This window comes from Halyomorpha halys, unplaced genomic scaffold, assembly GCF_000696795.3.
Source record: "Halyomorpha halys isolate HHAL.00 unplaced genomic scaffold, Hhal_1.1 Scaffold422.1, whole genome shotgun sequence".
NCBI lineage: Eukaryota > Metazoa > Arthropoda > Insecta > Hemiptera > Pentatomidae > Halyomorpha > Halyomorpha halys.
The window spans coordinates 280,218-300,185 of NW_027111899.1; the positions used below are offsets into that span (position 1 = coordinate 280,218).

General features: G+C 28.4%; 1 protein-coding gene across 1 annotated transcript in view; it reads right to left on the reverse strand.

Annotated features, from left to right (window-relative positions):
* Positions 1-357: 357 nt before the first annotated feature.
* LOC106682535 (hydrocephalus-inducing protein) overlaps positions 358-19,968 on the reverse strand; it is a gene marked incomplete at its 3' end in the record, with an annotated part of 227,440 nt that continues 207,829 nt past the window's right edge. Inside the window, 13 exon segments of the mRNA XM_067049812.1 lie at positions 358-538; positions 1,445-1,593; positions 3,564-3,788; positions 3,885-4,115; positions 4,882-5,029; positions 8,410-8,570; positions 11,928-12,072; positions 13,032-13,174; positions 14,561-14,696; positions 15,361-15,530; positions 16,429-16,547; positions 16,624-16,768; positions 18,669-18,864. Of these exon segments, the coding sequence (XP_066905913.1) occupies positions 358-538; positions 1,445-1,593; positions 3,564-3,788; positions 3,885-4,115; positions 4,882-5,029; positions 8,410-8,570; positions 11,928-12,072; positions 13,032-13,174; positions 14,561-14,696; positions 15,361-15,530; positions 16,429-16,547; positions 16,624-16,768; positions 18,669-18,864 (2,149 nt within the window).

Below are 19,968 nucleotides of genomic sequence, written 5' to 3' on the forward strand. Positions count from 1 at the left end.
CTCATCCTGTAAATGAACCTAAAAAAAAATTGGATTTTGGTGTGAAGTTTAGCTGATGAGTTAAGATTTTTCATACAAGTGCAAGGATCTACTCTGGTAGCTTCCATAATAATTGTAGAATCCAATGATGGAAGAACACTCTCAACATAGGCAAAACTATCCACCAGACCATATAGAAACTGGCCCTTCCCTCTACTCACATTAATTCCCTAATATAAATATGACTAAGTAATTTAATTTTTGGAATATTAACTGTTCTAAAAAATAGATCAATAACTATATAGTCGTTAATGATGAAATAATTTCAATAATATATAATTTTTGGTAAACTGTAACAAATAAATAAAATTTGTTTACCTCTTTAGGGTGCAGGAACAATTTCTCAGGTTTTATTTTAAAGTGTTCATTATTTACTTTCAAAAAATACTCTTGAGGAAAGTAAAAGATGTTTTTAAATTCTAATTCATATGGTTCTTCCTTTGGTATGATGAGTGGTCCAGATGGTTCAGGATGAGTGCATAAACCTTTTACACAATATCTGAAATAAATGCTAATTTAGCTATTTTAAAAATATATAAACAGTCAGTACCAACAAAATATAAAGGATAGTATTGTGATCATGCAAAATTTTGAATTCGAGTTTTCGATGAAAATAAATATTTCCATCCATGTCTTGAGTAGAAATAGTCAAATCTCATAAAATAGTCAGTGTTTCTGTGTCAGAGTGTGTATTAACAGTCTAGCTTGAAAACAAAAGGTCTTCAAAACTGGAATTCCAAATTTCAGGCTGGTATATTCCTGCCATGTAATAAACAACTTTTTCTTTTTAAATTGACTGACCAAAAGTGTTACTTATAGAAATGATTTTTCACATTTTTTTTTTTATATTATCAAAAACATACAATTAAATGAGCTTTAATATCAGCTTGATCTTATCCTCATTGTAATAGGCTGACGGGGCTTAAATGACTAATTTTTAAAAAAATGTCCTATAAAGTACTTTCATTTTTGTTTATTTGAAATAATTAACCATTTCACATTTTATTAAGTAGTGAAAAACGGATAATTATAAACTATGAAAGTATTTGATAATTAAATTAAGGAAAAAATATTTTTTCAAGGTTGAAAACACATCATAAATTGTTGGAAAGCAAACAATTTTAGAAATGATAAACTTTAACATAGAAAGTCAAAGATGGTAGGGTAGTAAAGAAAGGTGAAAATCATATAAATAAAAGATCTATTATAACACAAGTTTGATTGCCAAGCCTATATAAATTTTTGTTTTGGCAGTCTGATACTATTGCCATGTCGACACAGTTGTTAAATAATTAAATTACTTTTTTAATTTCACTTAACCTATATTTGAACCTTTCAGCTGACAGGATGAATCTATGGTCAACTATTAACAACTCATTGTAAATAAAAACAACTTATCACTTACAAAAAGTCTCCATAGCCATTGGTGTGCAGAGTAATATTCATCAAATGATTACCAAGGGAAGAGGGTTCATACATTACATCTAACATAATCTTCTTACCAGGTCCAACAAAAAAACTTGTTTCTTTTGTAGATAGATCTCGTGAATCAGACTAAGAAACATAAAAATTATATTATAAATTAAAATCCATTCAGTAGGATCAAGTGGTTAAAAAATGAGGCATGAGAAAATTCAGATAAAAATAAGTCAGTGGTGTATTTTCGACTAAAGATAATTCTTCGGGGTTCCTAAATAGCTTATTCGTTTGAATATTGTTTAAGTTATATGTACGCATTGATTGAGAGAATAATATTTGAGGCATTCGTACGTAAAACAGGGTAACTGAAATTTTTCATGTATAGCAGCTTTTGGCATCATCAGCCATCAAGGCTGATCTCAAAAATTGTTGAAAGATCCTCTAAGAAATTGGTTAGGTTATGGTAAATGACAACTAGTTAAAGGTAAAATATTGTAATTAACAGACAAGTTAACATTGGAAAAGTTTTTATTTTTTGCAGTAATTCCTTTTTACGACCGAAAACCTCATTTGTCATCAAATGGTTTTAAATAGTTGTATATGCTTGTGACTGACAAGTGTTAACACTAAAATGTGTTATTTCTCACTAAAATCATTACAGGTACCTGATAAATTTCATGTGTCTTAGGAAGATAAAATAAATCTACCTGCTCTTACATTCAATGGACGAACTGTTTCTCAAAAACTGATATTTCAAATTAATTTTGATCTAATGAATGCAAACTAAATATCAAGTTATTTATAAGCTTGGAGGTTTGTAGAAGTTAGATTAAAAATTTTCTTAGTTTATGTTAATCTATTAATGTTCTGGTAAGATATAAGATTTTGCTTTATACCAACTTATAAGTGTTTTACTTTGTTTTTCAAAATTAATAAGTGATCCTATAAATTAGGTCTTATTTTTTACAAAAACTTACTGAAAGTTAATCTATCTTAAATTAAATTAACCACCCGAATTGTTTAATAAAAAATAATTTAATATGGTAAAACCTTTTATGACCTTATTAAAAGTTTCAATAATAATTCCCAATTCAAATTCAATTTTAATTTCAAATCCAATTCAATAATAATTTCCATACAAAAGTTTTATAGGATGAACATTGTCTTCCCAACAATACCAATTAATATCTAGAAAAAAATTGAAGTTTTAAAAAATATTTCCTTTTTGTACCACTTGATCCAAAATGATTATTATATAAAATTACAAGTACTAAACTGAAATTTCCAAAATCTGAAAGACAAGTTAAATCAACTACATAATATCTACTTTTCCAAATGAATATTAGACCACAAAGTTGAAACTTTCTCTCTTCACCCATTTCCATAAATATTGAATTACTAGAGCTTGGACCATAGAATCATTTATTCAACTATAATATAGAAACTATCTAAAATTTAACATACTTATGAATACAAAACATTAGCAACAGTGCTCAATTTCACCAGGAGCTGATTGCTAACTTGCTGACAAGTGATATCAATTGGGTTTCTGATTGCAGGCTGGCTATCACAGAAGACATGAAATGAACAAATACATATTCCTTGTCATCCATACTTTTGGAAATCAATAATAATAATAGAATGCTTTGAAGTATACAAGGACCTATACAGCGTCAGAATGGGAAATCAAGATTCATTTCTTAGGGCCGCAAAAAAAAAATATTGACTGATCCAGGTGGGAATCAAACCCATGACCTGAACCAAGCACTTAGGGACCCCATACCTCAACCCACTCTGATGGTTGACCGCTCCTCTAAAAATAACATTATTATTAAAGTGTTGTGCATCCCTAATATAATTTGTTTCTAAATGTGTATGCATATGCAAGGAATTTTTGTGAAACTTTACCAAGACTTACGTGCATCCCTTTTATAATTCTAAATACTTCCCAATGGATATTATCTCTTTAAGTACTATTTTCAGTACCTACCTTCTAACTACAGTAGACTGTGTATTTAGTAATTTAATAAATATATAAAATAAGTTTTGAGGTCTTTGAATATACCTATAATGTATTTAAGAAAACAGTAGTCAAAATTACTCACTTCAAAAATAAATGTAACAACCTTTTGGAATGGATTTTTTACTGGTATAGAGAATGATTTTGAGATTCCAATGGGTACTTGTACTTCTATAAACCTTTCAGCACCAGTGTTCAAAGCTGAAAGCTCAGCTTTGTAGACTGTTTCTCCCAATAAATAATTACTGATTTTGAAAGATATATTAGATGTTCCACAACGAGTAGGAATATATTTTAAGGCAAGGTATTTCTATAAAAAAAAAAAAAAAAAAAGATGGCTATAATTAATATATTTTTTCTTTATGAATATTTTCAGCTATCACTTATTTGTAGTTATAAACCTTACTTTACGCAAAGGCCGAACATGTACAATTTTTAATGATGGTTCTAAATCAGGGTGTGGAGATTTAAACTTAAATGATGTTATTTTATCCATTGGATTACTCAGACAAAGTTTGTAATATGTAGGCTCATGGACAGTAGTTGTTAACTTGAAGGTTTGTGCTTCTGGTGGAGTGAATTTAACATGGACTTTGTAGTGAAGATATTCTTTCGAACTGATATTTGTAAAAAACACCTGAAAGAAAGAATTTTTACAACTATTTTTAGGATCTTAAGTCTAATTTTAATATTTTATTTTTTTATGAAGAAATAATTATTGAGTCTTCTGGAATGTAATATTATGAAATGCACATGCTTGATAAATTATTCTTATATTTTCATGTCAAGAAAAATTAATCTTTTTTTTTAAATTAAATTTTTTGTTTCTCTAGGTAGCTTTTCTAACTTGCTATTAAATTTTGATACTCTTATTTTATTAATTCTCAAATCTTTAATTGTAATCCTGTGCTGCAATATTAATTATACAATCATACAATAAGTGCCAGTACAAAATATATACTGTCAAAGTTAAAGGACAAAGTAATTTCAGCATTTCCAGATATACAATCCAACAGACAGTTGGGCAAATATTAGCTATAGTTGAAACTAATAGCTAAAATTGCTACGGATACAACATTTATTTATCAATGGTTCATTCATGAATAATGTATCCATGGCAATTTTAACTATTAGTTTTAACTATAGCTAATTTTTGCCCATCTATGATCTTGACCCAGCTGCTATGATTGTAATGTGAGTCTTGGATTTCAACAAATATGACATAATTTTATAATGGTGAAGGTAGTACCAAATGATCCTTGAAACTATGTATTAAGTTATGGGCTTATGTACCAATTTTTTAATGTAGTACCAAATAATTAATTAAACAATTCTAGTAAGACTTGTTATAATAAGCTCTCCTACCACAGAATATAAATCACAAATAATATGACATGTCTTACATTAAAATTCATTTCAGTTCGTTTGTAACTCAGCAAGTTGATAATACAGTTTCTCGTTTCCTTTGGTGGTATAGATATTATGTCTTGAGAGGTTATCTTATAGAAGGCTGCCACAGTTAGTTTGATTGATTTAATTTCCACCCTAAAACTAAACAGAGTATAATTTTACTTTAATTAAAATTTGTTGTAAAACTTCTAGTCAAAATTTGTAAAAATGGAACAGTTGAAGAAAAAACTATCAGAAGGGTCAGGAAGGGATTCTTTACAATGTTCATAATACAGATATCCAGATTTATTTTTTCGGATTGCTAATGAACAGCAATAGTTACATCTGATGACGAAAATTTCAAACCAAATTTGATTAAAAATCACTACTCAAAAGATTCATGAGGTTCCTAAAACTGAATTTGATGTCACATTTAAAAAATAAAAATGCCTCATCCAACATAGACAGTTATCAAAATAGCTTGAAAAAACTTCAAATATTTTTTTTGTTTATCACCCAATAGGAATCTTAGGTCTTCTTCTTTTTGTAGACAGACAGAGAATTAGTAAGATACATCATTGAAGGCTTACCACCCTATTATGATCCTGTTGTCATAGCTATTTTGGTTAATAGGAACATCAAACTTAGCGAAGTAAGACAAATGCTGTTGTCATTTGAAAGAAGGAATAACCTTCATAGGAATGAACAAACATCAAAAATGTATCATAAAAATTCAAACTTCTGTCTAAAAGCCTGTTTTATTTGTAAAAAAAACCAGGACACTTAAAAAAGGAATGCCGCTTTAACAAAGAAAATAATAGACGACATAGGTGAAATGGACCCTTTAGGCAGTATAGGACTACAATGGGAGTCCTGGCCGAAAAATAAAATAAATAACCCTTGGATACACGAAAGCCTCAACCAAGATGACAACATAGTGCATCCTTGACCACAGAATTATGCGCAATTCTCACATTCATTGGAAGGAGTACCAGTAAAACTTTAGGAGGGAAAATTATAATGGAGACACATAGCAAAGGTGATGAAAACAACTTTCAGGATGTTTTAGTTGTTCCAGAGTTAGGTGAAGATCTAATTTCAGTGACTAAGAAAATTGAAGAGGAGAATAAAGTCATCCTTTCCCAAAAAGGAAGAAACAAAGAGAGTGATGAACACTTCGAAGATATAGTTCCTACACCAAATTCTTTTCCATTTACACCACTTCACTTCTTCTGAAGTGACATCTGATCAAAAATAAAACATTAAATGATGTTAGACATGAAGATACTAGAAAATCATGTAAATTTGAGTCAAATTGTGATTCAGGTCCTGATGGTGATAGTGGTGAAGTTTTGATGAAAATAAAAGTAACAAATAAAAAACTTAAGAAGAAGAAAGTAAGAAATATACTCATTGCAAGAAGAAATTAAAAAATAAGAGGGGAATTAGTGATGCAACAAGTATTGTTAAACCTTATATTGATCCAGATGTTCATGATTTCAGAGAGTATCTTGGTGAATATTATAATCCTGACTATGAAAAATCTGGATGCAGGCAAAAAGGGAGAGGTCCAAATCACCAACAAAATACAGGCCAGTTGGGAATGTTTGAACCAAGGACTTGAGAAAGTGTTTTGTGAAACATTAAATAATATAGAGTGATGAAATTAAGTTGAAAAATAAAATATATATATGTATATATAGTTGACCATAAAAATTTACATATGAAGAGATGGTCAAGGTTGCGGTAAAAAAAAAGAACAAATAGTTTATAACTATTTTAATGTCCGACATTGAATCATCAAAAATCATTGAAATGATAAAAAAAAAAAAACTGGGAAATTACAACAAATAAGATACAATAAGGTAATTTAAGCTAGGATAAATGTATATGTTCTTAGATTTTTTTTGTATCTTTTTAGCCCAGATGAAGCCCTGCAGAGTGGGGTGAAACGTCGGACATTAAAATAGTTATAAACTATTTGTTTGTTTTTTTTACCGCAACCCTGACCATCTTCTCATATATAAAAAATAAAATAAATAAATAAAGCAAAATAATAAATGAAAGGAAACAATAAAACATATTTTAGGAAGGAAATTGTTATAGAAAATAAGTTTCATTATTTTGCTTTGTAAATAAAACGGTAGATGGTAACACTATAATACTGCTGAGAACAAAGCAACAGGTATGTTGCTTTGTTATAGGACAGTCTGCCGTGGCATCTATTAGTGAACACACTCTCATCTTTATTTATGAAACCCTCCCTAAATTCCACAACACTTTTGTGCCACTCAGTAGTGACTATCAGCAAAGTGGAGTATTTAGGACTTCTGCTGCTCTCAGTTTCTTGTCATGTTCCTGACTTAGCAGAGAATTTTTTCTTTTCTTTTACATGAGTGCTGGAAAATTCCAGAATGGAAAAACCATCCTTGGTCAGTATCAAGGGACTTAATCTTTAGTCTTCAATGGAACTATGTGTTTTTCCGTCCTGATGACATAGTTGAACGAATCACTTTAGCTTAAAGCCTCTTGGACCTCCATTAACAAGAGAACTCTTAAACCTTCCCTGAATCTCTCATTGCAGCTGCAGTCCCTTCTTGTTCTCTCAGAAATGCTTCAAAGAAACCTCACTTCTACTGCTGTCACTCTGCTTTTCAGTTTGTCTGTCAATATCCAGCTTTCAGCTCCATGCTCCAGATGTATGACATAGACCAGATGTGTGCTATCTCGCTATATAGCTATTTAGCTCCCATAGCATGTAAGAGACACCTTTTCTTTTTTGTCATTATTGTATGTTTCTTGAGGAAGCAAATATATATTTTTTTAATTTTGCTAGGATTGTTTTAGATTCCTGCCCATTTAGCCTGGCAATTACTTTTGTGTTTTGGATTTCGGACTTAATGGCTTCCATAAGGGTTACTGGAATGTTATTAGCTGGAATCATAGGTCAAATTTTCAAAATAGCTAATAGGACATTGAGTTAAATACATTGAAATCTATTGTTCTTAGATGTAAAAGATATTGTACAGCCATTTCCATTTCTAGACAAAACTGTTTGGTTATACCCCTATTTCTAATTTGCTGATGAGAAGCATATGCAACAAGTTTTATAAAACTACCCATATTAAAAGGAGTTTGTATACAGGTAGAAAATTGTTTTTGGGCCAGCACACTCTAATTTTTACCAAAGATTGACCAGCTTGCTCCTGGAAGATCACCAGACAGAGGAAGTGCAGAAAAAGGAGGCTAAAAAGAAAATTGAAAGTTGTGAATTGTTTTAGCAGCAGTTCAATGTTACACATACATGTGTATTGCTCAAAAGACATAGAAAAATAAAATAAAAATAACACAAGGGTTACAAATTCTTAACAAGAAAGTTATGTAAGTATATATGTATGTGTGTGATTTTAACTTCCTCCACAAAAAAAAAATGTATTTTACTGCACAATATGCTTAAATGGAAAAATAAATAAAGACTTATTTTAAAACACTCCAATAATACAAATAAAAATTCTAAAAACAAAGAATGTAATAATGCTTACTTTTCAGATGAATTACCCCAATTGTTCAGAGGTATTTTTCCTGAAAATTGTTTTCTAGCTTTGCATTCCCAATCCAGTTCCCCAGGAGTAGGTGCTATTGCTTCACCCACGAATTGACAAAATACCAATTCGCCATTCGGGAATCCACAAAAAAAATGACCCTAAAAAGTTTATTTTCAAATTTATAACTATAACTAAGTCTGATTAGCTTTCACTAGTGAAAGTTGACCCCCATAAGCATGGTTAATGATCATTACTTAGGCACTATTATGATTAGATAACCATGATAAAAAAAAAAAAAACTTCATATCAACTCACTAACAACATTATCCCTCTACCATTGCTATCAGATTATTATAAATTGAGTTATACTTATGTCAATTTAGACATGACATCTGCTAAAGTTGAAGCAGTGATAATTCCTTTTGAGTGAGAATAGCAAGCAAAAGTCAACAGATATGATTAAAAAAAAATAGATTTATCATATTGAGAAAAGAAGCTCTCAATTACTAATATATTTTTTAAACATTCCATACTACAATGTAGCCATGATTTCATTCCACAGAGAAACATTGACCTTCTCTAGTCAGAGCATGTTTATCTATTTGATTATTAAATTTACAGTAAGTTATTCAGTGTAAGTTGACCATGAATAGCGAATGCTAACGTTTCTTAGAGCATCAATTGTCACTGTAGCATATATAAAATAGCCCCAGGCCAGATTCGAACCGGCACCGCCAATAGACATCAAATAGATAAGACAGTGTCTTAACCACTGAGCTATGGGTGAACCAAAATAATCTATTATTGTGAAGATATATTTTTTTCTCCATAATTTAGTTATTATAACAGTCGTGGCTAGTAACAGCTTCTATTTAATATCTCTTATTCAAATTTTTTTGTATATTCATTATTATAAGTATTAAAAAATTAATTATTGTTAAGAAGATTAATTTTGTATTGTAAATATGTATCAAATTATAGTGAAATCTGTGCATTGGTTTTATAAAAATATATTTTTAATATTCTATGTATTGTATTTATATGTTAAGATATTATTGGATAAGTATTCAGAAACATGAACTCAAAATGGAACAGAATTTTAATTGTAGTAGTCATGAAAGTAAAAAATATGTGAAAAATATGCAGGCCTCTTGTACAGGAAGTCAAAGATAAATGGAAATCTATGTGGAACGAAAGCCCAATGAGCAAATTAAGAATTATTAAAAAGGATGTCAAGCCCTGGGGTACCTCCAGTCGCAAATGCCGTAGAGAGGAAGTTGTACTGACTAGGCTGAGAATAGGTCACACAAGGCTCACCCACTCCTAACTTTTATCAAAAGAAATGCCTCCGAACTGCCAGTATTGCAATAACAATTTAACAATAAGCCACGTTTTCCAACGATGCCCATATTTTACACCACATCTCAATAGCTTGGGACTAAGCCAAGATATCTCAAAAACCATTGGAGACGAAGATAAGGCAATAGAATTGGTGTTTCGGTTTTTAAAATCACAAAATTTACTGACAAAAATATAACTTGATCGGAAAAAAAAAAAAAAAAAATAAATAAATAAAATAATCAAATCAAAAAATAAATAAAATTTAACGAATATTAGCAAAATTAAATAAAATATAAATGGCGTTGATGACCAATGAAGTTTGGCGCCACTAAACAACCAAACAAACAAACAAACAATAAAAAATATGTAATTATCCTATGTATATTTGTAAGCAGTTAATAACTCAGTGATGGTTTTTTAACCAAATGTTTATTTAAATGAATGGAGTGAAAATGATTAAAAATTTATTTTAAAAAAATATTTTGAGTACAAAAGAATTTTTTTACCTAGCGAGGAGGAGAAATGTAAGTGACAAGAAATGTCAAATAAATGATTTTAGTTATATTTTTATTTTTATGTATCAACATTAAATATTGTTCGTTTTGTTGAACCAAAAAGGAAGCTAACTAATTTTTATCAGTAAAATATGGAGTCAAAAAAGACATCGTTCAGAGCTTCAAGATGGGGCACTATTTTGAAGTCAATAGAATTGCTGCCATTTTGAGTAGATTCAAATATTTTCAACTTTATTTATCTTCCAATATGATTGTAATTACAGCAGATTTAAAAAAAATAGAAGTCAATAATAAGGGTTAAAGAATAATAGTCATAAAGAAAATCATAAGCAAAGGCTCAAAACTGTTGTGCTGCAATCTATGTTTGCATTGAACATCTAGGCAGAGGACTTGTTTGGATCACTTGTTGTTGGGTTCCATGGAGGATGACATCTGGACACAGGTGGTACAGACCGCCCTTTGTCTACTGTCAGTGGTAGACATCTAGAGAAAGAATACATCAAGAGTCACCAGGCATCCAAGGAAGAAAGTCACTTTTGAAAACGACAAAATTCTTTGTTTGAATTGTCACTGGATTGTACGTATCCTGGAAGCTAGGATAGGACTAAGCCTTGGTCTACAGTCACTAGTAGCATGTTTAGAATGAAGACATCGAGAGCCATCATTCATCAAAGAAGATTATATAATTAGTTAGTGCTGCTAAACTTAGAATCTAAGTATATTTGTAAAAATAGCCATTAAATTAGTTATGTGTCTTTGTTCTGATTGTCTGGGAAACCCGCCCTGAGATTAAGAATAATCTTCTAAAATATTTATCTAACATTTTAAAATTATTTCATATTAATTTACAATTTTGTGTAAATATAAATGCAACTCCTTTAATAAATTACTGATAAAGGGGATATAGGAAGATTCTGAGGCCCTACAGTTAGACACTTATGCATTTAATAGTATATCTAAAACAGTATCGCATGTTCAACAACTGGCAGTGCTACCTAATGGATGGCAATGGATATGTACTTTTGATTATAACAGTTCTACAATAAAAACTGTAGTACTAACTACACATGAAAGCACAATTCAATTCTTTTTTTTTTTTTATCAAGAAATAAAAGATAAAATATTCCTATCTGATAAATATAAAAATAATTCGGGCACATTTAACTGATGTTTAATAAATTAAGTCATTACTTATATAAAAACATATTAAAATCATAATTAATAAATAATAATGAATATAAAAAAAATTCCAACATAAGGATGGATTAAAAGATATTTTTGACAGAAATAATATAAATGGATAAGAGAATAATTATCATATATGACTGTTCGTCATTTAATGAATTTAATACTAGCGGTTTGATTTGAAGTCAAATAAAGTAAAGGGCTCAGAGCAGGAAAATGATAAGTGACATAATGTAAATTTTTTATTAGAACACTTTCAAAATATTCTACAGTTCTTATTGAATGTTTTATCTGATTCATAATCTATAATATTTTAGGTAATTAAGTTGGAATTATGGTGTTAGACAAACTAACACAATGAATAAATCTATTGAAATAAGAAGAAATATTTTGCACAAAATTATAATTGTATTCATTATTATTATGTGTAATTTGTAAATTTGAATTTAAAAATAATAAAATAATCATTTTTACCATGTGATGTTGGGTTGTTGTCATTGTTTGAGGATAATAGGTAACTTTACAGTCATTGTGACTGTTGGGTGCTAATACCATAAATTCTTCTGTCGAAAAATATTCCCCTGAGGTCATAGGATATACAGTCATTTCTTCGTAACTCCTATCCACAAAAATATAGAATAAAAATGTATCAGAAGTTCTAATAAAAAAAAAAAAAGAAAGCTAAAAGCTGCTTTACCATTCCTGAAAGTATATTACAGTAATTTTTCTGTTAGTTAAAGTTAATCCTAATCAGCTGAATGATATTTGACTAGAATTCATATTCAATCAATATTAGTTAAAGTTAGAACAGTAGAATAAATAATGAAAAATAACTTATACTGGCTTATTAATAAAATTTTATTTGTCAAATTAAATTGATTAATTGTTTAGCAAATCAAGTTAGAACTAACAGAGCTCCATTAGCAACAACAAAAAATGATTCTTAGGTTCAAATGTTCAAAATATTTAAATTTATAAATCAAAAACTAAAAATACTCATTTCGCTTAAAAATTATTAAATACATATTTTGTATATGTATAAATACATTATTTATCTACAAAATGTATCTCTGTGCCAATAAAAATGTCTCGTATAATAATTTTATATTTCAAAATAATTATTTACAAATAGTAAACAATTCTTGATTTAATTTATGAAATAAATTATAACTTTTAAACATATAGCATTTACATTTTCTTTTATTACGAAAATAACAATATTTTCTACACATTATTTATATTAATCAACTTTTTTATATTTTTCACAATATTCAACATTCAATTGTCCAAATTCCAATTTCTCTATTCTGTCTATCATAACAAATTATATTTACAGAATTCATTTGACAAGAAACTTTAAAATATCACTGCAATATACAAACATATCTTTCTTATTTTCACTTATTTCAATTTTTATTAACTGCTTATGGTAACAGTCAATATTTTTAATGTTTCATTTTACCATATATGTAAAATATTTCATTATATAAATATATTATTCAATATGTATCCATATTAATGAAGGAGCTTGGCTTAGCTGATTAAAGAAATTTTTTTAAAAATAATTACTGATGTTACCTGTTAGTCAAATCAACATAGTGAGTAATTGCGGTACGAACATGGGTTCGTAACCTAATTATTTCTGTTGGAGGTGGGAAGTTCGCTCCAACACCTGATATCATTAATGTAAGTGGTTCATAATTTTCAATCAAAAATAAAAGCTGGAAATAACAAATTTGTTAAGTATTTACTTTATTCTCTCCTAACTCAATATAATATTCTTATATCAATTGATTGATTGTTTACATATTATACATGGAACCAGTTTTTTTTTTTTGTTTTTTTTTTAGAAACTCAAATTACCTTTTAAAAGCATGGCTATAATATTCCAGGAGATGCATGGTTTTTGTTACATAAAAAAATAATTATTTTTAGATTCTAAATTTTTTTTTCAAATCACTTGAATTCAATTTTTTTTTTTTTTTTTTTTTTTTAACCCGGCCTTATTCATTACACACAGAACCATCACTAATAATTTCAGATTTATAGCCATTTTTTGTTTTAATAAGTCAGTAAGTGAGTGGTATCTATTATTTTATATACAAAGGTAAAGAAAAAAAGGAGTTTCCATAGAAATTTTCACAGAATATGAAACCAATGGTAGGAATATAAATCACCAGGTAGGAGGGTATATTATTAATTGATTTTTGAATACTAATATCTTTTGATAGGGATTCATTTTTTTTTTTTTTTTATTGGCCGACATACTAAATAATATATTAACATTAAAACATATTACTAAAAAAAATAAAATAAATAAATTTCCCAAATAATACTGTATTTGGAAAAAAAAAAAGAATGTTTCTTTTACCGTGTATATAATAACAAATTGGCCACATACTTAAAATTATAAAATAAAAAAAAAACTCAAAACTAGTTTAATTGAATAATACAATAGTTTATCAGATATTTTTTTTGAGCACGGGGGGTGGTGGACACAAATAAAATGTTTTTATTGTTCTTACTGTTTTATTAGTTACGGTTAAATAACACAAAATGTTCTTACTGTAGTAAGAACAAACAACACAAGTTCATAACCAAGGCTTGATAGCAACTACCAACTGGCAACTAGATTACTTACCGTTACAAACGGTATGTGATCAACAATTGATATGTGAATATACATGTTTGCCACAGAGCAACATGTATACAATAAAAAATGAATTTTTACATCTCACTTTAACAATTTTATCAATACAGATTTTTTGTTTAATCAAAAGATCAACTATAGTGAGTGTTTTTTATTACTTTTGATGAAATTCTAAAAAACTTTATATTTTAAAAATGTAAATTTTGTTATTTTAAACATTTTTATCTTTTTGTTTTAATTTTAAATGATAAACATAAGTTTTTTATTTCTTAAGTCATTATTTGCTATAAATGAAAAATAAAACATTAAGAAGATTAACTTGGAACATTTAAATTTAAAACAACAAGCTTTAAAACTTATAGAAGTCATATTGATGTTATTTCTATATTGATGTTTTTAACTTTTTTATCTAATCATTTTTTCATTATCTAGTGATCTGTAGTACATATAATCTTACCACATTGTTAAAATATTTAATGACAAAATTTGGCATAAAACTAATTTCAATAATAGTCCTTGAACCAGGAGGACTGTAACCGTCCATAGGCTTCATTGCAAAGACATCTGATACAAACCGAGTCTGCAGTTTAAATCTGAAACATTTAATTATTTGAGTTAAAACATGTATGAGATTATGTATGTTATATTTCTGGGAAAATTCAGTTTTAAATATAAGAATATTCAAAAATAAAATTGGCAGATAAGGATTTTTCACATCAGCTTTAGTCATAAAATAAGAAATTAGCTTTATTTTTTAACTAAACTATTAGGAAAAATTAACTTGACAAATCATGATACACAAGTAATTTTCACCCATTATGTGGGTGTACCCCCAGGAGAGAGGGAGGGAGAGAGAGAGAGAGAGAGAGAGAGGGAGGGGGGGGAGGGGGGAGAGAGAGAGAGATGTCTTCTGATAACTTTGTCTCTCTTTTTTTTCAATCTATCATTTAGGTTAGTCTTAATTGTGTATCAAATTATTATAATAATGCATAGTTTATAAAATAGGCTCTTTTTGTTAACAGTGAATAAAAACAGAGGTAGTTAAGTGGGATTTTACTAAAAATCCCTTGTCTTCTTTCAAGCCTATAATTCCCTACTAAAAACAATTTATTCCAAGTTCAACGTTAATTATAAAATCCTATGGGTACAATTGTTTTTATAAAGGTAAATTTAAAAGGTATGATATACTGTTAACCTTTACTTTTTGGCAAAATACAATATTACAAATAAACAATAACACAAATATTAAGTATTTACCTTGATCCAATATCTCCACTGTTAATCAGAGCAACTTGTTTTGTGGTTACACATCCTAAACCAGCTGACTCAAAAAGAATACTTTTTTGATCAAGTTCAAATTTATAATCAATTACAGTTCCTTTCACAATAAAGAGAACTTCTTCTACTCCACACCCTTCATATATAATCTGAACAAAATAAATAACAAGATAAATTCTACAATCTAACAGCAAAAGTCACAGTTTCCACTTTTTATGGAAAACATGAAAAACCTCTAATTTCAATAAAACAAGATTACTTTTGTTTCAAAGTAGGACTTCCAGCATTAAATTTAAATAGGTTATGTGAGTTTTAATGGTTTAAACCTTCAGAATAGGGTACATTTCAATCTGATAATAATAATAATATATCAATCACTTATTTTAACATTTATTTTTTTCTCAGTAAGAAAAATGAAGAATGTGTGTTTTGCAATCAGACCCTTTAATTGAACAATAACAGTAGAAGATAGACATGGTTATTCTTTGACTAATTTTTATGAACAATAAAGTTTATCTAATCTTTAAGTACCCCTTTTCTAAAAAGTTAGATTTTTAATTAATGTAAGTATAACATTGAACTTTCTTTTTCTTTTAATAGTTAAAACCCTTTGGTCTCAGAGAAAGTCTCAAAATATTCATATATTCTAAATCATGTAATCCAGAAATTAAGTACTCATAACATACTTTATAATTTTGATATAATATTCTGTACCAATAACACTAACAAAATCTTGGCCGAGATCATAAATTTGAAATATTTGACTAGCAGTCCTTTGATATTCAATGTGTTAATGGATGACTTTAATAATTATATTTTTTGACACTAATATAGTATTACTATTTTTTACTACTTTTTTATTTAATCGCACTAATAAGTTTTTGACCCAAAATGAAATTTTATTTCTATTTTCAAATGAATGGCAAAGGAGAGAGGAATATTAGGGTACATTTTACATTGTTTGCAGTGATATCCATAAAACATCTGCTATCTAATTTTTATTTATCTATTTCATTTTTGTAAAATTATTATCTTCAATTTACTTACATTGCAGGTAAAGGTTTGGATTCTCGTTTCAGCATAAATGCTAACTTTCACAACTCTAACCTCATCAGGAAGGAGATGTAGTTTTTTTTCAAAAACATCAATGGTCAATTGAAATAAGTCTGCAATATTTTAAAATTACATCAACTGTCTCACCACGTATCATCCATTCATTCAAATGATTCAAATATACAATACCATTCTTTTTTTCCTGTGATATGTTCAAGGAAAAATCTACAGGAACCCTTGATTTGTTCACAATAGCAACTTCTTTACAGCAAATTTCTCTTGCTTTCAATAACCCAAAGTCAGTTAAGATGCTTTCCTTTTCATGGAGAGCCAACTATGGGCAAACAATTTTAATAATATTTAGCTCTTGTTCAATTCTTACAAAGTTAATGGTTCAAATCTTAAAATAGACATACCTATTCCTAAGAAAGTGCTATTTAATAAAGTGGACAAGATGCCATTTTTTATTTATAAAGAACTATTGCACAATACATACCTTAACTATTGAACAATACATGAATTGCATGACAAGGCATGTAAAATTTGGGAATGGTGAGTCACTTCATAATTTGATTATTCAATAAGTAAAAAGTAACTAATCAATAATGTGTAAAAGGTATCATAATATACTGCATTTTAGGTTTTCCATAATTTAATTAGATTGTTCCTCTAAATAGGAACTATTTTTTAAAATTTTGAAGTAAGTTGTCAGTTATCTGAAATATTAACAATAAGGTTTAGTAGCAGGAAATGGGCAATGAAATCCCAGCTTATTAATGAGCAATGCTAAATTACCTCAGTTTTCTGCAATGTTTTTAACCCTCTAATTAATACAATTAACTTATTAGAAAAATTAAAATATTATTAATAATAAACAAAAAATGCACCAGACAGTCAAATTTTATTTAATAATTATCTTTTTAAATATTCCATAAAATTATTCATTGTAAGGTTGTGAGTTCAAGCCCGGCCCTACCCAGGATTTTCAAGCATAAAATTATACAAAACTCTCTTAAAGCCTCCTCCCAGGCATTTTTGAGGCAGTTAGCCAATGGGAGGCACTCACAAAAAATAGGCGTGGAAGAGATGAACCCACCCTATGAAAAAAACACGTCAAGAAATGTGTGATTTATTTCCTTAATACATCGCGCAAGGCCTTGGACCTCTAAGTTCTATCATGCCAATAATAATAGAATATTTATAAAGCCCATCTTTATGGAAAAAAATATAATTTTTGTTTAAAAAGCCATTATCAATTTTCACTTTTTTTCTCTAATCATTTGAAGTTCCCTACCACTGTAGCTAAAAATCTCAATACAAAAATCTGTTTGCTGAATTGCTAATATTCACATGATAAAGATTTTTTTTCTCAGCTTATTGAAGAAAAATTTAATTATTCTTTAAATGAGTGTCTGGAATGTTCCTGGAGATTTATTCTTCTAATAATACTTATACTTATTATTACACTTCTTTATAAATTCACAACTAAGTGGTGAATGGTATAACTCTTCGAGAGATACTCTAGAATTATGAATAACTTTATTCTGTCATATTCTGTTTTTGTATCATTTCTAGGTTTACAGCTTGAGTTTTTTTCTAAAATTTATTGTTAAAAATCATATAATTTCACCTGAATAGTAACCCAACTATATAGAAACTTTTTATAAGTTCCTTGTGACTTATTTATTGTCATTGAAAGGACTAGTCACACTGAGTATTCAGAGTAATTATCACAATGCAAATGACATTTTTAGATATCTAAAAGCGCAAACTTAGTTAAAAAAAAGTACTAAATAACTTAATATTAATCAGTAATTAATATTTCCCATTGTAATATTATTTAATCAATCTGCTGTTACAATTAGGCAAGTTCTATGGGACGGACTATGATACATAAGTAAATGTTTCAGAAACACTGAAAAAAACCATTAGTCCCTAGTCTCAAAGAAGAATATGATGTACAGACACATTGTAATGAGGATCCCAGAGCACTCTGTTTGAAAAGTTGTGGGTATGATCCCTACCTGTTATACATGCATATATTCCTCATATAATTTTTTTCTTTTATATAACATAAAGATAAAAATGAAATAAACCATTTATGAAAAGGAAAATGGGATTAACAATATTTCAAATGATAGCATTGTATATAATTGTAAGACTATATGGCCAAATGAAACCAGTTTTTAAGTTTGAATAAGGATGTTTACTATTTTAATTAAACAAATCCTTACTTTCAAAGCTTCTCCTTCTCCTGAGACTTCAATATTATGTTTGAAAACTCCATTTACTAAGAACTGTATTTTTCCTGAGTATTTTTTAATTGATAAAGGATTAAATATAATTAAAATTTTATGTACGGCTCTTGGTTCAATAATTAAAGAAGAAAAATTCACAATAAAACCTTCTACTGCATCTAATTTCTCTAGTCTGGAAAAAGGGGGGAAAAATTACATCATTAAATATTAAAACATTACAAGAATTAATACATTGAAGTTCCATTTCCTATCAGCTATCCATACCAATTGGTAGTTTTATATTTATATATAACCTAACATATCTAAACCTGCCCCTCTTTAGTTTTTATATGTATTATTTAATTAATGCTATGGGTCATAAGACGTGTAAAAACATGCTGAGGGCCAGTAAGAGAGTGACCGATGTGAACCAACAAGCTTGGCTAGAGTGACAGTGGCCACTTGCGGATGGACTTGCGGCCAGTGGTAACCGAAGAACTGCTAACCCAGAAAGCTCTTATCACATCAAAGACCAAATCACCACTGACAAAATGTCAATGCTCAATGAGAGAGATTGCAAGTGACGAGTTTAAGGAACACACTATCTATTATGTTATTTTTAACTTATTTATTGTTCATTTTCTTTATTTTTTGTACTAATGTTATATTTTGCAATTTAAACATATTTATTGAAGAATAATGATGATATACTAATAAACATTATGCTAAAGATACGAGGACTCAACCAAAGGATTAACAATTGTTTATGGTGTGTTTACCTTTATTCTAGCATTGAAAGTTTATCTTAAGGCTGAAAATTTGGACATAAACGATGACAATAAAATAAGTATAACTTATTTTTATTTATGATTTATTTTTACAGTATATTCTGTTAAAAAAAATGTATTTATATTATTTTATGTTTAATATAAGGGACACTTATATAATTACATTATTTTCACTTCTACAATTTGAATAATTTTTAGATTTCTGAAAAATTAAAATAATATATTTTGCAATTAGTATTTTTATTTTGTGTTCATATTTTATTTTATTGATCGATTACATGTTAAGAAATAAGTAATTTTGTATAGAATTTATGGAGGGTCCTTATAACAATAGAGAAAGAGTGTGCCAATGGCAGACAGGCCTACAAACAACAGGGTTATCCCATTATCAGAAGCAATGACAGTGAACCATTAACAGTGATGTTTTATACAAAAGTGTATTTACAAATTGTTTAGATTACAAACAAACTATAACAATTTCATTTACTATGCTCCAATTTCACACATAA